Source organism: Nothoprocta perdicaria, unplaced genomic scaffold (genome assembly GCF_003342845.1).
Source record: "Nothoprocta perdicaria isolate Ctin4 unplaced genomic scaffold, notPer1 scaffold_30, whole genome shotgun sequence".
NCBI lineage: Eukaryota > Metazoa > Chordata > Aves > Tinamiformes > Tinamidae > Nothoprocta > Nothoprocta perdicaria.
This window is the reverse complement of record NW_020455533.1, coordinates 135350-158434: the sequence shown is the minus strand read 5'-3', so window position 1 is coordinate 158434 and position 23085 is coordinate 135350. Positions and strand designations below refer to the sequence as shown.

The 23085-nt window shown below is 36.8% G+C and overlaps 2 protein-coding genes across 2 annotated transcripts; both read left to right on the top strand.

Annotated features, from left to right (window-relative positions):
- The first annotated feature begins 245 nt into the window (after positions 1-245).
- GPATCH1 (G-patch domain containing 1) lies at positions 246-10970 on the top strand. The gene is made up of 20 exons (XM_026042368.1): positions 246-315; positions 1328-1462; positions 1773-1858; positions 2044-2204; positions 2529-2626; positions 2796-2854; positions 3157-3402; positions 3907-4054; positions 4773-4852; positions 5734-5938; positions 6314-6601; positions 6910-7091; positions 7352-7479; positions 7786-7919; positions 8248-8417; positions 8838-9042; positions 9401-9511; positions 9957-10081; positions 10330-10475; positions 10653-10970. Exons 1-20 carry the CDS (start codon positions 246-248, stop codon positions 10672-10674), a joined length of 2799 nt encoding a protein of 932 aa, XP_025898153.1. The 3' UTR covers positions 10675-10970.
- Positions 10971-11224: 254 nt separating this feature from the next.
- WDR88 (WD repeat domain 88) lies at positions 11225-22978 on the top strand. The gene is made up of 11 exons (XM_026042375.1): positions 11225-11332; positions 12020-12130; positions 14160-14245; positions 16010-16073; positions 16543-16681; positions 17640-17769; positions 18634-18818; positions 19771-19853; positions 20710-20778; positions 21165-21257; positions 22737-22978. Exons 1-11 carry the CDS (start codon positions 11225-11227, stop codon positions 22872-22874), a joined length of 1206 nt encoding a protein of 401 aa, XP_025898160.1. The 3' UTR covers positions 22875-22978.
- Positions 22979-23085: the final 107 nt, after the last annotated feature.

The window sequence follows — 23085 nt, the reverse complement described above, 5'->3', positions numbered from 1 at the left end:
CCAAAATCCTAGCAAGGCGGTCCACGACATAAAGGGCCGCGCGGCTCCTGCTGTGTGCAGCAGCAGCCCTTTGGGACGGGTAGTGCCCAAGGGACAGACGTCGTAGACACAGGGGGAGGAAAATCCCCTTTCCCGCCTGAAACTCCAAGGGCGGCGGGGAGCAGCGAGGCTGCCCCGGCCCTCAGGGGAGGCCCCGCCCCCTCACGTGACGCGGGCGCGTCCCTCGCGAGCCGCCGTCGCGCAAGATGGCGGCGAGCAGCGACGAGGAGGAGGACCTGGTGAGCTACGGGCGGGCGCTGCCGGCGCTGCACGAGGGTAAGGCGGGAGCGCGCCCGCCATTCCCCCGGTGCCCCCCGCCTTCCCCCGCCCGGCCGCCCGCGGCCTCCTGCAGCTCCCGCGGGGCTCGGCCTGGCCCGGGCCTGCTGGGCCCGCGGTGCGCCCGGCTCGGGGTCCCCGCGCTTCTGCAGCCTCCAGGCTGCCGGTAGAGCCGCCCGGCCCGGGAAGCTTGTTGTTGCTGCTCGCAGAAGGCTTCAGCGCATTATAATGCCTCGTGGAGCCAGAGGGTTGCTCTTGAGCTTCCTCAGTTTTTTCTTTAAATCAAGTACTTCATGGTTCGTAGTCACAGAAATAACAAAAACATAGCAAAAGTATGCTTGCTGTAATTTGCAGGGTATGTTAGATGCTAATTATCTAGCCATAATCTTTGCTGACATTAAACGCTCACTCTATAAAAATCTTTCTGTTCTTTGTGGCTTACTCTGCTAAAGTGTTAAACATGGTGTTACTCAGTAATAATAAGATTTGCTGTTTAAAATTGGTAGATATGTTTCTCCTGCCATACAACTCATAAAACGGCATGCTTGCTAGCTGTAAATAAGTGTCTTATTATAAACACTGAAGTTTTGTAGATTGTGTTACTGTTTGTATTTTTGTCTGTCATCTGCTAAAGACTTTGCCAAGGGTTGTGCATTGGGGTTGGGGGTCGCTCCCACTGGTGTTGGGGGTAGCTTTGGTTAGTGTTTGGTGTTGGGGTTATTAAGCAGGCAGATAATTTATGACTGTTTGGCCACAAAAAAAAAAGTGCTGTCAGAAGTAGGTAGAATTTATGTGAACACTTCATGGTTTTGCTCTGGCAGTATGAATTAATAGAACGTACAAATACTTAAAGAAGGATGGGAAGTACAAACTGCTGATTCTTTCCACTTGCAGGTGACTACTATTTCAGCCAGTTGTTAATTACAAGAAAGAGAAGGTTTCTGGAAGAAGCAGAGGTTCCATTCTTTATGCATATTGTGACTTATTTTCTACGCTGTTTATCTGATTGTAGGTGAACGACTTAAAAAGCCAGTTCCTCTTCAAGAGCAGACTGTTAAAGATGCCAAGGGACGATATCAGCGTTTTCATGGAGCATTTACTGGTGGTTTCTCTGCTGGTTACTTCAACACTGTTGGCACAAAGGAAGGTTAGGTGTTTTGATGTCTTTTTGAAAGCATTAATTGATTAGCATAATAGATCATTTGTGAAAATAAACTACTGTCATGAAGTCTATTTTGTCTATTCTTCATTAAACTGTAAATAGTTAAAAAGTATATTTCCTCTGTTCTTCACTATGCTGTAAGTAATTGAAACAGTGTTGTTTATTTCCCATTGTATTTTCTGATGGCAACTTTATAAATGTTATCCTAAGACTGAGAGGTTGAAATGTTAGAGTTGTTTTCAAATATGACACTGACACTTACTTTACCTTACTTTGATAATTACTTTCTTTAAAGGATGGACTCCTTCAAGTTTTATATCATCACGGCAGAAGAGAGCAGACAAAACGGTTCTTGGGCCAGAAGACTTCATGGATGAAGAGGTAAGTTTAGAAAGGAATAAAAATCTTTTGGAAATGGTTGCCATGACTGTAAAGTTTGACTCGGTCATATCCTGGATTTGTTGTTTGTTTGTTTTTGTTTTCCTTTGCCATTTACTGTAAGTCTGCATTTGAGGAAGATGACTTCAAATATCCTTTTTTTTTCCCCTTTTGTGTGTATCTTTCAGGATCTTAGTGAATTTGGGATAGCACCAAAAGATATTACGACTACAGAAGATTTTGCATCCAAATCCAAAGACAGAATAAAAGAGAAAGCTAGACAGCTCGCAGGAGTAGTTGCTGCCATTCCAGGAACAACTGCATTTGATGATTTAATAGGACCATCAAAGTAAGTAAATTAAAGGCTAACCAAGCGCTTCCTCTCCATTAGAAGCGTTGTAAGAAAAGGAGTGAAAGAAATGGAAGATCTGCAGTATTATGTCTTCAAAGGGGATTTCACCTGAATTTTTGTCCTGTATGTGCAGATTTGTGCCAGATAAAAAGTTTGAAGCAGAATGTAGCGTATACAAGAATGCTGATATGTTCAGATTTACTTTTTAAAAAGTGTGTTGCAAAAGCACTTAATAAATGATAGAAGCATACATTATTTTTCAAGGAATATTAAGTGTGTTTGAGAGTTTTCCTTTTTTTTTTTTTATTTTTTTCCTCTTAGAATAACAATTGGAGTTGAGCTGTTGAGAAAAATGGGCTGGAAAGATGGGCAAGGAATTGGACCTCGAATCAAAAGAAAGCCCCGTAGGCAGAAACCTGGTATGTTCAGAAAACTTCCTGAATTGAGTAATGGAAAGTGCTTTCACAGACTTATTAAGAGGTTCACTTTAAAACTTCCTTTTTACATCTCTTTTTGTTTGATCTGTTTCTTTAAGAGGAGTTGAATAAAAACTTGTAATTTACTCTAATGCTGTTATGTCTTTTACAGATCCTCAAGTGAAAGTATATGGTTGTGCATTACCACCTGGACTGTCTGAGGGTTCGGAGGTATTGTACAAGCAAAAATAATTTGTTGATTCTTGTAAAAATTATAGTAACACACCCAACTAAAACTCTTAAAATATATTTTAAAACATACAGCGTTATGCACTATTCAAAAAAAAAATATTCATAGAAACTTATGCTTACTGTGAAAAAAGGTTAATGTATCTAAGTTTAGACTTGTTTATACATAGTTTCATAAATGTTCTAGGAATTATAAACTTGCCTAGTCTTATATTAACTAGATATTACAGAAACTCAAATGCAAAAGCCTTTATTTATTGTTACATACTCCTTTCCTGTATAAGGACGAAGAGGATGAATACCAGCCAGAGAATGTGACGTTTGCACCAAAAGATGTAATGCCTGTGGATTTGACTCCCAAAGAGAACGTGCATGGACTCGGCTACAAGGGTTTGGACCCCACGCAGGCTTTGTGTGGTGTGCCTGGAAGAGAGCACCTTAATCTTTTCCCGGGTAGTTCTGAAAAGACAGATGATCTGCTTGGTGATCTGAGACACACTAAGGGAAGAAAACTAGGTATCACAGGCCAGGTAAAGAGTTCATTTAAATTACATTATTATTAACACAATCTCATTAAATTTCCATTTTCTTCTGGGAAAGGCACTGAGACACAGAGTTATTGTAAGAAATTTCAAATGTTTTGAGAAAGAGGGGTTAAGAGTCCACCTCTTTTTTCTGGGGTTTAACTTGCTAAATAAGATGTGGACAGACCTTGGAATAGTTTATATAAATTTATGAATCTTGCTTATTTGTTTTATGCTCTTGGCCTCTGCCCTCCCCCATCCCTGTTCCGGTTGGTAGCACATTTTTTTTCTGTGGAGTAAATTATTCCTGGTATGTGTACATATAGTATTGTATACTATATGTGTTTATATATAGTGTGTTCTCTGTGTGTGTGTGTGTATCTGTGTGTATATATATATATATTAAGATAAATAAGTAGGTACACACATATAGGTGTCTTGTGACATGTGACTTAAAGGTGGTATTTCTAGGTTTTGAGTTCTCATTATTTGAAATGAAATATGTTTTAGGCTTTTGGTGTTGGAGCTTTAGAGGAGGAAGATGATGATATTTATGCAACGGAAACACTGTCAAAATACGACACAATTCTGAAAGATGAGGAACCTGGAGATGGTTTATATGGTTGGACAGCACCTAAGCAGTATAAATCGAAAAAAAGTAAGAATTCTAGTTTTAGAAGAGATGAAAAAAATATTGTATAACTATAGTCTACTCTCCAAGCCTTTTAATTTTAAATCAACTGGTATTTTCTAGCCCTGATACTGATAGCTTATTTTTCTTTCTATTTTGATTATCCGAATCCTGAAAATAATTTACTAGATTAAACCCCAAATTTATATTGTAAACAGAACATTATATATATTGCTTTGTGAAATGTAGCATTCAGTCTCAGGGACAGGAATAGAAAGTAGAAAGACTTGCAAAATAAATAGTTGCAAAATAAATTCCCCAAGACTTGCAAAGAAGTTTTTAGATATAATTACTTATTTTCAAACAATTACAACAAGATAAAATGTGAACGTGTTATTTTATTTCTAGTGCAATTTTTGAGGTATACTTCAGTTATTTCTGAAGTATTTGTTGGTTAGTTATGCACAGCAAATGATGCTTACAGTGCTAGCTGTGCCCAACAACAGCAGTGTTGTCTGACCATCAGTGATACTCATCTTACCACGTTCACTGGTAGTAGTTTTCAGCTGTGTCATCCTAAATCAAATGGTCTTCACTGCCTGCCATTTAAATTGAAGGGACTTCAAACATATTTCAAGTGGCTTAATTGTGTACAATAGGAAATGGGAAATACTGGGACTGTGGGAGGAGGAGTGTTTTGCCAAGTGTACATCTCAAATATTGACCATCTCTTCTTCCTCACCAGGGTTTGACACAGAAGTGAAGTATATAGGCAAAATCTTGGATGGTTTTTCCCTGGCATCAAAGGCATCAACTCCAAACAAGGTAAGCAGATGTTGACATTCTTGTAATAAGAATTGCACCTGCAATAAATCTCAAAAGCAAATCAATATGTAATCTATAATACTTCTGCTATCTACTGTTACTTGACATAAGGTTAGAGAAATGGCTTAATTTATCTTTTAAATGAGAAATGTACATATCCAGCTTTATAGATATTCAAATATATAACATCCAATGTTCTGTAATAACCAGGGAAAAAAACATTTCACCCATTTCACTGTTTAGATTATAAGTCAAATTGTTAGCTCTGTTCTTATGACTACATCTTGCATGCCATATACATTTGCATTAATTAGAATATCGTAAAATTGCATGACACCTTTTTTGAATAAGGAGAGAGGAAGAAAATTGGTGTAGTATATAAAAATGCATAGCAGAGGAGGCGTAGAGTTAAATTTTATAGTAATAGCTTGAATGAAGAATGTGATATTAACTGTACTTTTAAGTACTTCCCCTATGCTTATCATAGTTTATCTTATGTGACTTTCGTTTTTTTTAATTAGTTAATAGGCAATCCAGAACATTTTCTCAAGTAAAAGCATTTTTTGCTACTCGATGCATGTATTTTTTTTTCTATTTCTTATAACTTTTGTGCATTAACAGAACATTTTGTTCCCCAAATTTGCATTATAATTCTACTGTCTGACTGCCTCAGTCTAAAAGACAGTAACGTACCATATAATATTCTATTATTGTAATATAATATGAGGAATTTTTAGATGGGATGAACTTGCTGAAAGCATGAAGCAGTATTCATGTGTCTAAGACAACTAACTTTTACAGGGAAAGAAATACAATATGTGTTAAATACAAAGCTACCTCAATGATTATTTGGTCATTTTGTTTTGTTTTCCATCTGGAAGACTTACCCACCACCTGACTTGCCACGAAATTACAGGCCAGTCCATTACTTTCGACCTGTGCTAGCAGCTGGAAGTGAAAACTGCCATTTACGGAAGACATTAGAGGAATCAACTGGAAAACTTGAGAGTGATACAGCACAACCAAGCAGACATGCACTGAATGCCTCTCAGAGGGGGGAACGGCTAGGAGAAACCGTTCTGAAAGGTACTGATGCATGCAACTCTGCTTGTCCTTGTGCTTCACACCCTCAGTGTCTTTTATAGAATAATTTTATAATTTTAGTCCAGACTTGACCACTATTTTTTGATTTTAAAATACTAAATCTAATCCATGTATTTAGAATACTTGGGCGTTTTTCAACTTTATTTCTTAAACATCAGTTATGGACATATCTGCCTACATTTCCACTTACGATTATTCATCTTTGTCATGATGTTGTTTATGGTTGTCTAGGGGCATTTTCTCCAAATGGATATGCATAGTTCTGTTGTTGTTGTTTTTTTATCCTCTACTGAAGTGACAGAAATTTGTGCTAACTTTTTGTTTCCATTTATTTATTAATGTTTTCTTTGGTTTTAGGTCCTGCTCCTTCTGTTTTGGAGTATCTATCTGAGAAAGATAGAGAAAGACTGAAAGAAGTGAGAAAAGCTGCAGAACAACAAATGAAAGTGAAAATGTTGCCTCAACAATCGCAAAGCAGCAGATTTCAACCTGCCTCAGCAAAGGATGCTCCTCACAAGTGGCAGATGTTTTGGGCTGGTCAGTTAGCAAATGCAGGTTCTAGTGACTTCAAACCTTTTGCAAAAAATCCAGAAAAACAGAAAAGATATGAAAGCTTTGTGCAGAGTATTAAACAAGGGCAAAAAGGTAATTAAGAAGATGACTCCTCACATTTTTAACCTTTAACTTCTAGAAAAGAAATCTTTTTTATTTCCTCTTTTTTTTCTATTTCATTTCATTCTATTTCATGTTCAGTATGATTAGTCCTCTTGAAAATATCTCATGTTTAGCAAATATTATCATTTTTGTTTTGAAAAAATGCCTCCACTTATCAGGAAATAATAATAATTGTATGTAAATTAAATAGTTTGATGATTAAATCTTGGTGATTTGTATCTGCTTGGCACTTAAGTAAACTTTAAGCTCTGCTAAGCATTTCTCTCCTTAACTTACAGTAGATACATTGGAGCATTGTTTAGACCCGAATATGACAGAATGGGAACGAGGAAGAGAACAAGAGGAGTTTTTTCGTGCAGCGATGTTCTACAAGTCATCAAACTCAGTGCTGTCATCCAGGTTTACTCGGGCCAAATATGAAGATGATGTTGATAAAGTGGAAGTTCCTCGGGACCAAGAGGTGCATTTGCTGTTACAGTTTTTCTGGAACTACAGTTGCTGCTTTAATTCTGAGTTTTGGAATCTTTTTTTCTTAAAAATATCTTTGGAGTAATGTGAATAATGTTTTATTTCTCTTCTGTCTGGTAAACCTTAGAAGAAGCTGCTTGCATACAAAAACATAGATTTATGTTAAATGGCTTTTTCTCAGTATTGCAAGAGTAATATTCAATTCAGAAAGTTGCTATTCATCTCATGATATAAATGTTTGACTTTTTTCAGAATGATATTGATGACAAGGAATCTGCTGTGAAGATGAAGATGTTTGGCAAACTCACAAGAGACAAGTTTGAATGGCATCCTGAGAAGTTATTGTGTAAAAGATTTAACGTTCCTGATCCATACCCCGAGTAAGATAATTGATTGAAAGAAAGTGATTTTTTTTAAGAAGTGTTTAAAACTGTTGGAAATTTCAAAAATGTTTAAATATTTGTTGAAAACTTGGTTTGGGGAGTATGTGTATGTATTTTTTAATAACAGATATAGTAAGTGCCTGATAATGCTTTAATTGGCTTTGTTAAACGGTAAAATGACCACTGTCAAAATAGTATATGTGTTTAGGTTTGCTTTAGGGGGTTGATTATTGTGGAGGCCTTTTTTTTTTATTTATTTTTTTCCTGTAGAAACAATAATCAACAAACATTTTTTTCCTCTAGTTCTTCCATTGTTGGTTTACCAAAAGTGAAACGAGACAAGTATTCTGTGTTCAATTTCCTAACCCTGACTGAGCCCACCACGTCTGTAACTCAAGCAACAAATGAAGGAAATCAACAGAGTAACACACGCGACAGTAAGTTGTCATTACTTTATTCATCTAACTGGAAGAGTTAATTCGTTCTGCATGACAAAGCCTACAGTATTTTCTGTTCCATTATTTGCCTGATTTCTAATTTAAAATGACAAAAAAATTAAAAGTAAATTCAGTAACATAAAATGGAAGTCCATAAGATTTAGCTAACTTCTCCCTAAAATATCAATTAGTTTAGCTCTTCAGTTAAAAGGATTTTAAGAAGTGTCTAACCATACTGAAGAAGAAGAGTAACTTAAAATCATCCTCAGATTACAAAATGCAGCATAATGTAGTCTGTAACTGATTTCAGTGTTTGCAAATTTTTTAGAACCAAAGAAACCTTCAAGATGGGATGTTTCAGATAAAGAGAAAGAGAAGAAAGATTCTATCAGTGAATTCATTAGTCTTGCTAGGTCAAAAGTTGATGCTCAGCAGCAGCCACCAGCACCGAAAACAGAAGAATGCACAACTGAGGCAAATGAAACTCCTCCCAGTGAGGTGAGTGCAAAGCTGTGTTTGAACTTGAAGGGGAATGGCTGCACATTTTGCTAACCTTGAACTAACGGTAGGCAGCGTATGAACTGAGTTAATAGAGAGTGGTTTACAGGAGGATCAACTCAGAATGAGCAATAAGAAGGTGGAATTTGGTCTTAAGAATTAGCCCCTTTGTAACTGTGAGGTGGACCAGTATAACTGGAAGGAACAGCTTGAGGAAAGATAAAACGTAACTTGGCACTCTGGCAATTAATTCAGTCTCTTAGAGTCACTGAGCTCACAGACACAGAATATTTTCCTTTTTCTTTTGTTCCTCCTAAATGGAGGAGAGTGTATACTATGTGGAGAAGGATGATTTTTTCTTAATGTATTTTTTTGAATATTACTTGTATTTTTTTGAATATTACTTACATTGTTTTGCAGACAACTAATGAAGATAAGGATCAGGAAGAAGAAAGCAGACCATCCATGGACTTATTTAAGGCCATCTTTGTGAGTTCCTCAGATGAGAAATCATCTTCCTCTGAGGAAGAAAGTGACGAAGAGCCAGAACCAACTGTTCCTGCAACAAATCCAGAAACTGCTAAGCAGGCGGATATACCAGACAGTTCCTCATCTAATATGCAAGGTAATACTTAATGGATGTTTGTTTTCATATCTGTAAAAATATCTTTAAAAAGTTTTTATTTGTAAGGCAAGAATAGTTTTATCAGGAGTTCAAGCACTGTCAGACTAGCAGGGCCACCAGCACTGAATATTCCTAGCACTTTGCAGCATTGTTTATGTTGCTAAGAGTGTTGTGTGGCTTCTGCAAACAAGCTACCCAATTAAATTTGCTAATTAAACTGGGATGGAGAACAACACATGTAATGATGAAACACTACCAAAAAAAAATTGTAGTGCTTTGTAGAACTTCCTTCAGCATTTCTTGGAAGAAGTGTTACCTTATTTTCCTTTCAAATAAAGAAGGCTTTTTAATTTGATAGCAAATGTGGCTACTACAACTGAGCCTAGCCTGCCTTTGCTGCCTGTTTTGAAGAAGGAACCGGATGTGGGAGAGGAATTTGGACCAAGGTTGCCTCCAGCTTTCTCTTCTGGTAGGTCTTGCAGACTTTCAGTGCTTAAGTACTGTATGTTGAAGGTGTATGCAAGATACATGATATTTTTCTTAAAAAAAAACATTTGTTAACACTTCTTAACCACTGATGCTGTGTTAAATTGGCACTGGAAAGTGCTTTGTTCCAATATTGAGATCTACTGACAGGGACTTCTGCCTGTGTAACAACTTGGTTGTAGCTCTACAGTGGCACTGTTATTAAACTGTCACGCTGTAGAACCATCACTGCATTTTATTTAAATATATGTAGCAAAGTTTTTAATTGAAATAGGAAAGTTATGATTGGAAGATTTAGTCATTCTGCTTCCATTTGAAGGCTAAGATTTTTAAAACTCTTTATTGGTTTGATATTTATATGAAATTTAGTGTTATAGTTACCTTTATTTTGTCATGTTTTTAGTTTCTGCATTTGCTTTATGTTTTAGGCACTGTTCACCAACAAGGACCTGTAGTGCCACCAAGTTTTACCAGACCTAGTAAGAAGGAAAAACACAAAAAGAACAGAGAAAAACACAGGACTAAGAGAGACCACAAGCATAAAAAGGAAAAGGTATGTTGGATTCATATGTTGAATGTGTAGTATATTCTGAAAACTGAATGTAATTTGGGCCATGTAGATATACAAACAATAATAAGCTCTGTGTCATTTTTTAGTGTGTCAGTTAAGCTTGGAGTTTACAGTAATATTAATTGTCTTTTCAGGACTCATTTCATTTTGGTGCTGTTGCCTTTCAGAATTTCCCATATCTTTCAAAAAAAATATAATAAAGAATTCTTTCTTTTTTTTTTTTTTTACAGAAAAAGAAACAGAAGAAGCACAAAACCAAAGGAAAGCATAGGAATAAAAAATCAGAAAAAGAGAGCAGCTCAGATTCTGAAGACAGCAGTGACAGCTCTAGTGATATAGATACCACAGGCTTGTCACCCAAAGAGCTTCTAAGAAGGTAAACAGAAAATTTACTGAAGAACTGTAAAATTTTACAGTGGTTAACTGGTTTTTTTCCATCACTGAGATAAAATGTGGTTACCCATACTAAGGCCTAAGAAATGCTAAAGTAAATATTTGTGATTTTTTCAGCAACTTTTCAGTCTGACCTTTTTTCTTTTTGTTTTCCTCTTAGACTGAGACAACTTCAGCCCTGAAGAGGTAGCTCACTTTCCTCAGTGACCTGTGACTTTATCTCGAAATTTTGATCTCCTCCATGATGGTAGATCAATAATGTATTGTGTACTTTAAAGTGCTGTAGATACTGTATTCATATTGAATTTGTTGGCAGGTACTAAAATATTTCTTTGTTTTGTGATGCTTCATAAATTCAAAATTTATGGATTATGGAATGTTGGAAAGACGTTTTGTGCGGTATACTCTAAAATACTGCAGGCTCTGTTTTGATTAAATTAAACTTAGGTTATTTTAATAAACTAAGTATTACCAATCACTTCTGGTGCAGTAAGTCATTGACTAAGAGATCTAAAAAGCTGATTGAAGTAGGTTGTTTTTCTGAATGGTGTTAGGAAGTTGAAAGCTAAATCAGTGTAGACATGAATTCGCTTCCAGAGGGCCCTGTGAGCTCCTGGGGCCTGGCTGCGGGGGAGCGGCCCTTGCCCTGGCCGCGCTGCGGAGTGGAGCCGCTGCCAGGGCTGCCCCGGGCCGGGGGCAGTGCCGAGGCCTGTGCCAGGGCCAGCAGAGCCGATGGCAGCCGGTGACCCCCGCGGGGATCCCTTAGCCCTGGGGCCGGAGCCGGAGCCCGCGGCCTCCGCTGCCCAGAGCCGCTGGGGCGACCAGGAGCCGGCAGCAGAGGTGGGCGGCGACGCCAGCGCGGCCTGTGGCAGCCCAGCCACACCGACATCTTTCTTGTTTTTCTCTGTTCCTGGTGTTTCTGTGTGTGTTGGGGGGGGGGGGGGGGCGGCTGTGGGGAGATGGGGTGAAGAGCTCCTCCTTGCCCCACACGAGCAGTGGGGCGCGGGTGCCTCCGTTTCTGCAGCGCTGGGGTTTCCATGCCAGATGTGTATTCTGGACAGGACTGTGCGGGCGTTGCTGTTAATATGGAAAAGCCTTTAAAAAGTAACTATTTTGACAAAATATGAAGTGCAGGGATCCTGCCTAAAGATTATAACCCCAATCTTTAAAGTACTGACACGCAGTGAGCCAAGAGCTAGCCACAAAATGTAACACGGATTTCTTGAAAGATGTGAGGGACATGAATGAGGTTTAAATCTTACTTTGCTCTTGCAAAGTAAGAATTGAGGAGCCAGTGGGGAAACAAAGCCTGGAACAACTGCTTCCCATCAGAAAATCAGACTTCGCAAACCTTTCTTTCTGAAGGTAGCCTAGTGGCCATTTGCCTTATGGGCTTCAGTCTGGCACCAGAACTGCTGCCCTCACTTCTGTGTGGATTAGTGCTTTCCTGCTCCCCCTTGTGGAGCCAACTGTCAAAAACTAATTGCAAGGAAAAAATACTTGAAAAACTGTTTTGTTCATTTACAGATCCAATTTAAAATCCTAAGAGGACACAGCGATACTGTGAGCTCCTGCCATTTTTGCTTTGAAGACACAAAAATACTTTCATGCTCTTACGATAAAACTTTGAAGCTCTGGGTATGTTACAAATGCAGCAAAGATGCTTTCCAAATCTAGGATAACTTAAAGCTGAAGTCAAGCAAGTAATATAAGTAATATCACAGAGGGATGGAGAGTGACTGATTCACTTAGAGGCCCTTTAAAGATAACTTAAATGTGTTTAAAAATATCAACCATAAAGCTTTTAAATTACCATGTTAAAATAATCTATTTTGTACTTTTTAACATTCTTCAATATTAAACCAGCCTAGTTTGCTTTTCTACAGAAACAGCTGGAGTCATGGGAATTCAGGGGAGCGCAGTCTTGGCCACAGGGGCTTGCAACAGCCCTGACAATTTCACTCTGGAGTTTCATTTTTTCCCTTGCAATAGAAGGTATCAAATGATTGAGGGTAATGAGAAAGCATTTGAAGTAACTCTCGAGAACATGAAGTATATCACTCATAGTACACACACATCCTGTAGAAAATAAAGGTTAGTAAGTGGCGTGGTAGACACGGTAAGACTCGAAGTGCAATTCTAACTGTCAGGCACTCTGACTCAGAAAAACAGAACACGAACATATGGTAAGTTTGATCTATCTTTTTTTACTTCTATTATAGAGATATACCTGTTTTTAATGTCAATTATTAGACTCCTAGGGTATTGACACATATTCAGAAAATAAGGGAAAAAGTGAAAAAATAATTGACTTCAGTTTTCTGCATTGCTGAGAGCTGCCACCTTGACAGGATAGCTCCCTCAAATGGAAGTCCCTGTGAAGAAGCAACTGCTTTAGAGCTTAGGTTTTACAGCTTGTCTTAAAAGTAGGAGGAGGAGACAGAGATGCAAAATTTTCTTCACATCTTGAAAACAAATGAAAGAAAACATAGGTGAAGGCAGTTACCTGCAGACAGAATCTGAAACCTCTTACGTACTTATTTTAGCAAAGAGCTAATTGAAATAATTGGAGCAATCACAGGGGATTATTTACCTGGATGAAGGTCTGATCCTTTATATGGTAGGATGGATAATCCTGTGATATTTTGATCTTCGCGTTATTCTACGTGTCAACAGCTCTCTTTGTTTTCTGTTTATATATTCATGCACTGTGATCCGTTTGTGAAACTTGATCTATTTTTGTTTGTGTTACTGCAGAATCTTGAGGCTTTAATCATATATGCTGGGACTGCACTATACTTGGGACTTTATATAAATGTAGAAAAAAAATGGCTATATCCTGCAAGCACTTACAACTCCGTGTGACAGACAACAGATAGATAGTAACAGGAGGGAGATAAGAGTGCTCGGGGTGCGATAGATCAAGATCTGTGTTTCACTTAAGTCAGTCTCAAGATGATGATGATGATGAGATTTTTACATCAGTAGAAGGAACTAAGTAGAGAGGTAGATCTGTGAGTTGTCAGTATGAGGCAGGCATATATGCTTGTGTTTGAATAGGAAAGGCTGTGCAGAAGTGAGACATAGCAAATAAGACATGGGAATTATAGACAGGCTGCGTGAAATGGGCAAATAAATTTAGAGGAGAGGATTTGTTGTGGGAGAAGCCACCCTGATCATAGGAGTTTCACTTGAGTTGCAAAATCAGGATAGGACTAGACATGACAATTGCTGGATGTGAGCTAGAACTCATCTCTACTTCCCTTATCTATTATTGCTTCTGTAATCTTTGTAGTTTCAATCTTCATCTGTGTTGCAGTAAGACAAAGGTCAGTTAAGGAGGTCTGGTTAGTTTTGTAGAACCAATACAAAGTTTTGACATGGACACCCAGTCACAGCTGGTGCAGAAGCAGGTGGGGACAAGCAAGGAGGGAAATCCCAGCAAGCAGCTGGTCTGATGGCCTTGGTGAGCGTCATCATCAGTGTTTGTGACTGATTTGGGGGAGATGCAATTTTGCAAGAGCCAATTTTCATTTATATTTTCAGATTAGATGATATTGATGAGACTAACTTCGCAGGTAACTTCATTTTTGTGGAGCTTTGGGGTTTTTTTTTTTAATAGAATAGCAGAATATTTCCTAATGAAATTCCTCTGGATTTGTTTAAGGATGTTGCCAAAGGTTTTCCTATCCAAGTTTTTGAAGAACATAAAGCCCCAGTTTCTGAGTGCAACGTGAGTCCTGATAATAAAAGGTGACCTGCCTACTACACTTTGTAAAAGGGGAGAGATGGTGTTTGTGTGATTTAAGGGTCCAATTTTACTGCATGTCCAAACATTTGGGGGAAAAAAAATCAGAAATAAACAGTTACTTTTCCAATTCCTTCATTGTTTTCCTAAATCTTATTTTATCAAATTCAAATTTTCCTTGTATTTATCCTCCACTATAAGTAGTTCTATTGTCATTTTATCTTACATGTTATGTGCCTGTACCCTTGTAGCATCTATTTACTGCTGGAGTCTTTATCTGCTGCCATTAGTCTCACCTTGGTTTTACCTACAGTTCATATTGGAGCTCTTAAATCTTTTTTACTTATGTTTTGTAAAGAAATTAATTTATTTTTATATATAAAAATATATATATAAATATAATATGGAAATAATCCAATGGATTATAGCCTATTTTGGGAAAAAAAAAAAAAAGGAAAAAACAGTCTAATACAGCTGGTGAATTATGCAGAACACATAAAAGAACAATATAGAATTAACCTAGGTTCAGAGGTCCTTCTGTTAGTGATATTTAGACCTTAGTAAAAGTTCTGTTCTATCTGTGTTGCATGTTAATATTTTACATTAAGCCTGTCCTGTCAGCTCAAGAAGAAGTGCATTTTATCTGGTGTCAATCTGTGCACACAATAATTAAAGGGACTGCTGCATATATTAACATTTGGTTAAGTAGGTCATGCAAGTGCCTCCAGGGGTGCTAGCTGGCATATTTTATCTTAAAGTCATAATTCCAATAATTTTTTATCAGGTTGGAAAGTGATTTTTTTTGGTCAATAAATAGTGGGTATGCTAAGCTGCCTCTTGCAATTGTGTATGTTTTTGAAATTGCTAAACAGCACATAGAATATCACAGTGTTGTGCTCTGCAGACTGCTTCCCAATCCAAAATACTACCAGCCCTCAGAGTGAATGTCTCCCTTTGTGTTCTATATGCCTGCTTAGGAGCAGAGGTTGTTGGCTGTAGAAAGTATATACAGATTTGGAGAAAATAAGATTTTAAATAATGTATTTATATATATTTTTTAATATATATATTTATTTATTAGTGAGAGTGTTAGTGCATGAAGTATCTTGGGCAAAGTGTATAAAAATGGCATTTTATGAACTTGGTCAAAAACCTGAAAACAAAAAGCCACAATGGTACTAAAAATATTTGGTTTATCCTGTGACATTCAGAATAAAGGTTACTTCAGGTATTTGGGAATATTTTAATAACGCTGTGGGAGATAAATTTATTTTGACCTCCTGCTTCATGGAGACCTGCCAGGTTCTGGTAGACTTGACTGAATGGCTTTGTTGTATAATGTGGCTTTGTGTCTGTGCAGAGCAGTGTCTGTGGTACAGAGTTACCCGGCAACATAACCACTGAAAATGCAAAAAGAGCTGTAGTGACAAGAGCACTTCACTGTCATTGCAGAATAGACCTCGTAATGACTTGAAAAATATTCTGAAGTTAGGAATAATTAAATATCTTATAATAGTATGAGATAAAAATGAGTTGAGGGCTTGTGTTGAAAATTAAAGTGATTATTTTTATTAATAATTTCAATCTGCAGAGTAAATAATCATTTTTAAACTAAGCTAGGCAATATTTTCAACTGCAGTGTTTAAAAAGTAATGTTCAATTAGGTTGAAGATGTCAAATGATTGTCAGAATTAAATGTTGTCGTATGTTTTCTAAATACATTCTTTTAAGTGAAAATACTGATTGCTATTTTCATCAACTATTTTTAGAGTGGTAACATCATCACATGACAACACTGTCAAGGCTTGGGATATGGAAACAGGAAAAATGCTTGTACGTATCATCTTGAATATGTTTTGCAGGAGGTGTGATTATAAAATTCAGCTTCACTGCTTTGTTACTGAGAAAGAAATAACATTTTTCTTCAGCACCATATAATGTAGTTAGGGTAGGGTAGGCTTGATACTGATTAACTGCTTAATCTCGGGTAAGTCATTTAACCTCAGTTACTGCAAATGAGAATGGGTATAGTAATAATAACCTTCCTTAAAAATACTTTTGTGATTGATTAATGTCTTAGGGTTTGGACAGGGAAGCCTTATCTAATTTTAAGTTTATTATTAGTCCAGAAATAAAAGTTGACTGAAGAATATAAATGCATTATTGGTACGTAAAATACCAAGTAAAGTCATAGCAAAAGCCTTCCTTCTGAGCTTGCTTGCAGATAACAAATGTTTATAGTAAGGCAGCTGTATTTCTAACCCTCAAGCATCTTTCTGAAAACTTTTATTTTCTTCTTTAGTGGACAATAGAACATGAAGGCATTGTAACTTCTTGTAACATTTCTTGGGATGGTAAATATGTGGTTTCTGGTTCAGACAGAGAAAATGCCATACATATTATTGATGCAGCGAATGCCACAGTGGTGGCTCATGTCCAAGGTGAGACAACATCTACGTCTTGTTTGTGCACTTCTTGATTTATCCAGCCAATTCAAGTCCAGTCAATTCAAAGTCGGATTCACATATCCTTCCTTGGCAAAGGCAAAAGAAGGTTATTTTTTCTTGTCTTTTAAGACATTAAACTCATTTTTTTTTCAGAGTAGACTTATAAAAATGAGATTATGGGTCAGAATTAGATCAACACTGATTCTCTTTTTGAAGTGTAATTCCCCTTTGGAGATGATTGTGCTAATGAGACCTCAGTTCAGTCGTGCTCCTATAGGGGACTATAGGTCAGGCACGCCTGAAGAATCAGCCCTAAACACGCAAGACATCTTATGAATGTAAAATCAGCATATGTTTAGCAGGCTTCTGAATGAATCAGTGTGAATCAGAGCCTGATAGTCAAATCATTGGGGATTAAAAATAAAATGTGCAGCAAAAGGCTCATAATAGCTCCATTAGAACTTCCTCTTTAAAATTACACTGTTAGAACATATTTTGTTTGCATTATTTTAATAGGACTATTTGTATAAGTGTAATTAGCTCCTTAACTGCTCCAAAGAGCCTAAGTAGTTAAACTGCCACTGCCATTTTGGTGTCACACATTGGGACTTATTTTGGGGAGAAAAGATTATAAGTAAATTACTATAGAGCAGCGCATATATTAGTTGTGTGTTAGCTGCCTGGGTACATGTTCTTAATTTAGACCATCTGCAGTAAATAGGAAGCACCTTCTTTCTCATTTCATCGAGAGTTAATTGAGGGAGATGCCCTAGCCAGTGCAAACCTGAATTTTGCAATTACAATGTTTGGGAGGTAGAGAATGATGCCTAGATCCTGGCCAAAGGGCAGTTCTGCCTCCCGGACCAGCACTCCGAGATCCAGAGGTAATTACTGAACAAAGAGAAGCAGCTTTGCAAACAAGTACTAATCTCGTTTGATGTTATTTGTATAGGTCATCACAAAAGTACAATCACAAGATGCTGCTTTGATCCTGATAACCAAAGAGTGACTACGGTATCATATGATAAGGCAATAAAGCTGTGGGATATGATAACTCAATCCACCTCCATTACAATTAAAGAGTAAGGAACAATAGAACAATACTGCAGTTCATTATGCACAGGATTATTTGCATCTTCTACTATTATCAGTCAGAGTGATTTCTGATAAGATTTGTAGAAGAGAAAATAAACAGTAATTGTTTAATTCTGTAAATTGTTTTACAACTTACAACTCTCCTAGAAGAGAGACATTAAAAGATCATGTCTATTTAGGCCATTGTTATCATTTTTAGAAGGAAGAATGCAACAATGGAGATCACATCAGCTGTTACAAATATTAGCGGTGGCTTTAACAACCTCAACCAATTTAGCTTCTGAATATAAAACAATAATTAGAAATAGTCTGCCCTTGAATGAAGTAAAAGAATTGTCTTTTAGAGGATTAGGAATTACTTCGGATGGAAAATTCAATCTGGAACATTTTAAACTGCAGTGCCTACTGCATTTTTTTCCTGTAAAAAATTCACATAATCTTTTCCCCATTGTAGATTTCAGATTTCTTTCCTGACAGATCTCACTGCTACCAAAGTTAGACTTTAATAGAGAATTGATTAATATTTTCCTTTGAATGATCTAAAATTTATCCGTAGCAAGAGTTGTATATTGTTCATTTAATGAGTACTGGGTGACTTTGTTGTTAATATTAATAAAATCAAATCCTGCAAAACTACCTAAACCAAGAAGACATTTAAAGTCCATGTCAGCTTTGCAGTTGTTAGTAGCTCCAGAGAGTGAACAGAAGTCTTGATGTGCTTAAAATTCAGTGTGTGCTTGGAGTGTTTTACTGAGTGGAGACGGGGTGCTCGAGGCTCGCAGGAGGATGTCCGAGGGATTTATAAGGGCTACAAAAACTCCCTAGTCCGGGGTTTTTCATCTGTATTTCAGAGGCCACACTAATGCTATCTCAGATTGCTGCTTCACCTCAGATGGTCATTACCTGTGCACAGCTTCCTGGGACAGAACCTTAAAAATATGGGATGTAAAGACAGGGGAGTTTCGATGTCATGGACCTATCTCCTTGAACCAAGGACATGAGGGTTCCATTAGTTCCTGTCTTTTTAGCCAAGATGGTGAGTTATCTTATAGAATATATGAGATGATGTATATGGTATATGAGATGAAATACAAGTGACTACTCTAACCCATATAAATAATTTTCATTTTCAAGATAACATGTTTATTTATGAAAAAATATGTTTATGTGATAAGTAAATTATAAAGTGTTAAGCCTAATTAGACAACTGGAACTCTGCTTGATTAATATACCTATTAAGAGGTATAACAAGAGATAACAAAAGAGTAAAAACACAATGTTCTGTTACAATTTTAACATAGCACTTGCCAGTATTCTCCTAACATTTAAGATTAATCAAACGTTATGTTCAATAAAAACTCACCAAGCTGTACTGTTAGGAAAATGGGTACATCTCGCATAGCCCCTCCAGAAATAGAGCTACTTCGTAACTCAAATAGTGTTTGCTCAAAATGTGGAACTTCTGAAAAAGTTTGTGGTATGTTCTCTGGTACACTGACAGAGCACAAAGAGTAGGTCCTATGTTCGAAGTAATTGATATTTATGAGTTATAGCAAGACAATTTGTCACCTGGAACTTGCTGCCTCCTTGCTGCTTATGTGGGCAGGAGGAAGAGGGTCTCTCCAGGTTACCTGTATTTGACTGGAGGCAGCTATTTTGTATGTATTTTATTGTGATAAAACAAACAGAGCCTTGTGAGGTAGGCACCTCAATGCATAAACAAACAGCAAATTTTAAAAGTCAACAAAACTTTTCTGCATTTGTCCTCACTCATTTTTGTCTTTGCTAGATTTACATTTAATATTCACAAAAACAAAGAGCAATAACAATAAAAAGCAGAAAGGAACTTCTAGTATCCTATTAAGGCAGAACTAGCAGTTCATTATTTAAATTTTATTAATATCTGACTCACTGTTGGAAGGAGCCTCTATTATTTGTCTGCATGACAGAGAAAACAAATAACACAGAATTCTGATTTTGTATTTCAGCATCCCTTGTTGTGTCTGGAGCATATGACCAAACTGTAGCCATATGGGATACAGATGCAGGCTGTAAAAAACTAAGCTTAAAGGTACTCAGTTCCTATTTGGTCACTAGTTTATTGTGAAGGTACAAAATAAGGTACTGATTAAACCCTTTGAGCAGTCATAGTGTGTGCTTTCCACCAGCATAGGTGTTTACACCTGTACAATCATGTCAAGTTTCCCAGTTCCCTGCAGCCAGTATAATTCCCCCCAAATGAGAAGGCATCTGTTTAAATGGTAGTATCTCTGTAACTATGGAGAATTGCAGTTTAGTATCTATGTCTTGGTGTAAATATATTCTGTGATCATAATTAAATTTAAAAGCACATTTTAATGATTCTGCTCTAAAAAGGCACTTACATTTCATGTGTGCATGTTTACCTTTTTCTCTGTTGGAAAAATGGTATGTTCATCTTTTATAATGCATTTCTCAGGTGAGGCATTTGTCTATAAGATGGTGCTAAGCTTTCTTAAGCTCTAGGGATTTTATGCATTAGTTCCATTAGCTGGAGTAAATACTTTCTTTGTACTGTGATTTATATCTTGTTTCTATTCTTATGGTAACTCAGTGCTGTTAACCCCCAATCAGCTCTGCAGCTGGTGTCAGGACAAGGCCCTGGGACAGAGCTTTCTAAATTGGTCTCCTGCCATAGAAATGCTCTTTTTTCTCACAGCTCTTCTCTCTACTAGCACATGATAAAGAGTCTATACACCGTTTTTCAGGTGTATATATAAGAAAACATGAGCTTCATGGCAATATTTTTCCATATCCAGACATGAGGCAGCAGGAATAGGAATTTTCTCACTGCATGTCAACAAGGATTTACAGTACAGAGAGTTGGTTTTACTATTATAAAAATAATAAAGTTTTCTTTGGGTCATAGTTAAATTGCTTTACTGCAGGGTCATTTGGACTGGGTGACAGATGTTGCAATCAGCAAAGACAAGAAATGGATTGTTTCTGCCTCAAAGGTATTTACTCATTTCTTAATATGTCCTATAGAGTTAAATTATAAATGGATTTGAAGGTTTTAACACTTTTTTTCACTATTTACTAGGAAAAAAAAAAGATAAAGTTGCTCATAAAAGTAAGCTATAATCAGCAATCATCTTGAATAATTAGAGAAATTCCTAAAAAAAGGATAATTGTGGGTTTTTTTAAATATGCATGAACAGTGTTAAGATTGCTAATTTGTTTCCAAAACAATGATAGTTAAAACAAAACCTCTAACCTGAGTTTTCCTAGAGCATGTGTATAATAACTCAAATTTTATAGGTGATAAGATTTCATTAAAATGTTGTAAATCACTGTTTTGGCAGTATACAAACATATCAAAACAATTGATGTTTTTTCTTAGGATTCTACTTTGAGGCTGTGGAACGTGGAAAAGATGGATCGTCTTCCTTCAGTGATGGAGAGCAGAAAAGCAAGAGGCTCAAAAATAGCTCAGGTTCTGTCTTTATTGTCCAAGAATGCCTCATACTTTTCATACTGAGACATTAAAATTGGATGTTAGAGGGAAGCTATCAGATTTGCAAGTTGAAAACACACATATTTTGTTCTCTCCTTGCAAAGATCTTTGAATCCTTTATTATGGGAAGGATGTGATAGTAACAGCTCCTTTTTTTCTCAGGACCAATCTTGGTAAAGAAAACGATTTTCATATGCAGGTGTGTTTTTGTTGTTAGAAAACACAGTAAGCCATGCAGGTGCAATTTTAAAACACGTTTGGACTTTTTTCATCTTATATGTCTACAAGTGGACTTATTTAGGAGTATTGTCCACAGCAGTAACATTCATGTGCGCATAGACAAAATCAGCTTACACAATTTCTGAAGGTTTTTTGGGTTTTTTTGCCTTTTTTTTTTTTCCAAAACCCAGACTGTGTGTGCCCTGGCTTCTAAGATATGAATTATAAATAGATTGATATTAGGAAAGAGGAGCATTAACAAGCTTAATGCTGTTGAAATATGCTTTTCATTATAACCCCCTCAATTGTTTTTGATAGTAGTTTTGAAAGATAACTGTGTGTTTTCCTCCCTGTCAACAGCTGCTAGGTGAAATTGAATGAGAAATAATATTTATGTGTTTTTAGTATGAATCAGTATTTTATCAGACTTTCCTATTGGTTATCAAGTTTTTCAAAAGCCACGTTCAGCTTTTTAGATGTCTAAATAAGTTTTAGAAAGGTGGCGGCAGTGAAAATAAGATGTAAGTTCCTGAAAAAGTCATTTAATAAGACAATTTAGGACCAAAACAAACAAACAAAGAAGTTTTTGAGACATTTTAACATACAGAAGTGTTAGAAAAATATGTCTTGTTATCTTTTTTTTGAAAATAGTTTTACAAGTAATGAATTGGTAACCAATGTTATGCTGAATCTAAATTACTTCAAATGTCCTGAGCAGCATTTAATCAATAGTGAAATGTCTTGCCTACAGTCACAATAGGCTAATATTTTATTCAAAATGCTTATATTTTATGGCAGTTCCTCATCCCACACCCCCTTTTTTTTTTTGTATTTTTTCCACTATGTATATTTTTATTCAAAATTACTAAGTTAGATAAGGGGATAAAGGCCAGGTGAAAAAAAAGAGTAGAGACATTAATTGTGGCTCCCAGGCATTAACACCGAAGCAGAACAGTTAAATCATCAAGTTGCTCCCAAGCTAAAGCAAGATACCGCATTAGTGAAAGCAATATCACAGTCCACATCAAATACAGCTTTAGTCAGGGAAACACGTGCACCGCAGTAGTAAATTCTGAGCAGCACTAGCTCTATATCGAGTTTATGAAAGCTGTAAGTGTGGGTACATCTGAGAAATCAGGCCTGCATCCAGGTGTGGACAAATGAGCTTTAGTGAGTCAAGTAATGTGCTGCTGACACCAGTGATTGACTGAAATATCATTTTTGTTATATTTACACTAGTGTGAAGAATGTGAGAAACCTTTCTCATACCTGCATTGCAGTGGCTCTGAAGCAATAAACAAGTGCGTGTTCTGTCGCCTCTCTTCTCCAGTGAGAAATGTTTTACCCTTGCCACCTTCTGTTCCTCCTGAACTTTAAACTTATCTGGCAGCCCTGAGATGTTTACACATTAAAATACATAAGTGGAGTGCTTACATCTTTATGTTCTGTGTGTATAAAGCCATGGATTCTCTCTGAACTTGCTCCACTTTGGTGCTGTGTATATAAAGAAATAAAATATGTTGTACTAATCTATGGGAGAGTAGTCACATATCCTTGCAATACAACAGATGAAGAATGAAACCCTTAG

Coding starts and splice junctions, on each gene's coding strand:
- GPATCH1 (XM_026042368.1), top strand. CDS start 246: ATGGCGGCGAGCAGCGACGAGGAGGAGGACCTGGTGAGCTACGGGCGG. Junction 5,939..6,313: donor AGGAGAAACCGTTCTGAAAG/GTACTGATGCAT, acceptor CTTTGGTTTTAG/GTCCTGCTCCTTCTGTTTTG. Junction 8,418..8,837: donor ATGAAACTCCTCCCAGTGAG/GTGAGTGCAAAG, acceptor ATTGTTTTGCAG/ACAACTAATGAAGATAAGGA.
- WDR88 (XM_026042375.1), top strand. CDS start 11,225: ATGGCAGCCGGTGACCCCCGCGGGGATCCCTTAGCCCTGGGGCCGGAG. Junction 18,819..19,770: donor CTGTCTTTTTAGCCAAGATG/GTGAGTTATCTT, acceptor TTTGTATTTCAG/CATCCCTTGTTGTGTCTGGA. Junction 21,258..22,736: donor GAGGCTCAAAAATAGCTCAG/GTTCTGTCTTTA, acceptor TATTTACACTAG/TGTGAAGAATGTGAGAAACC.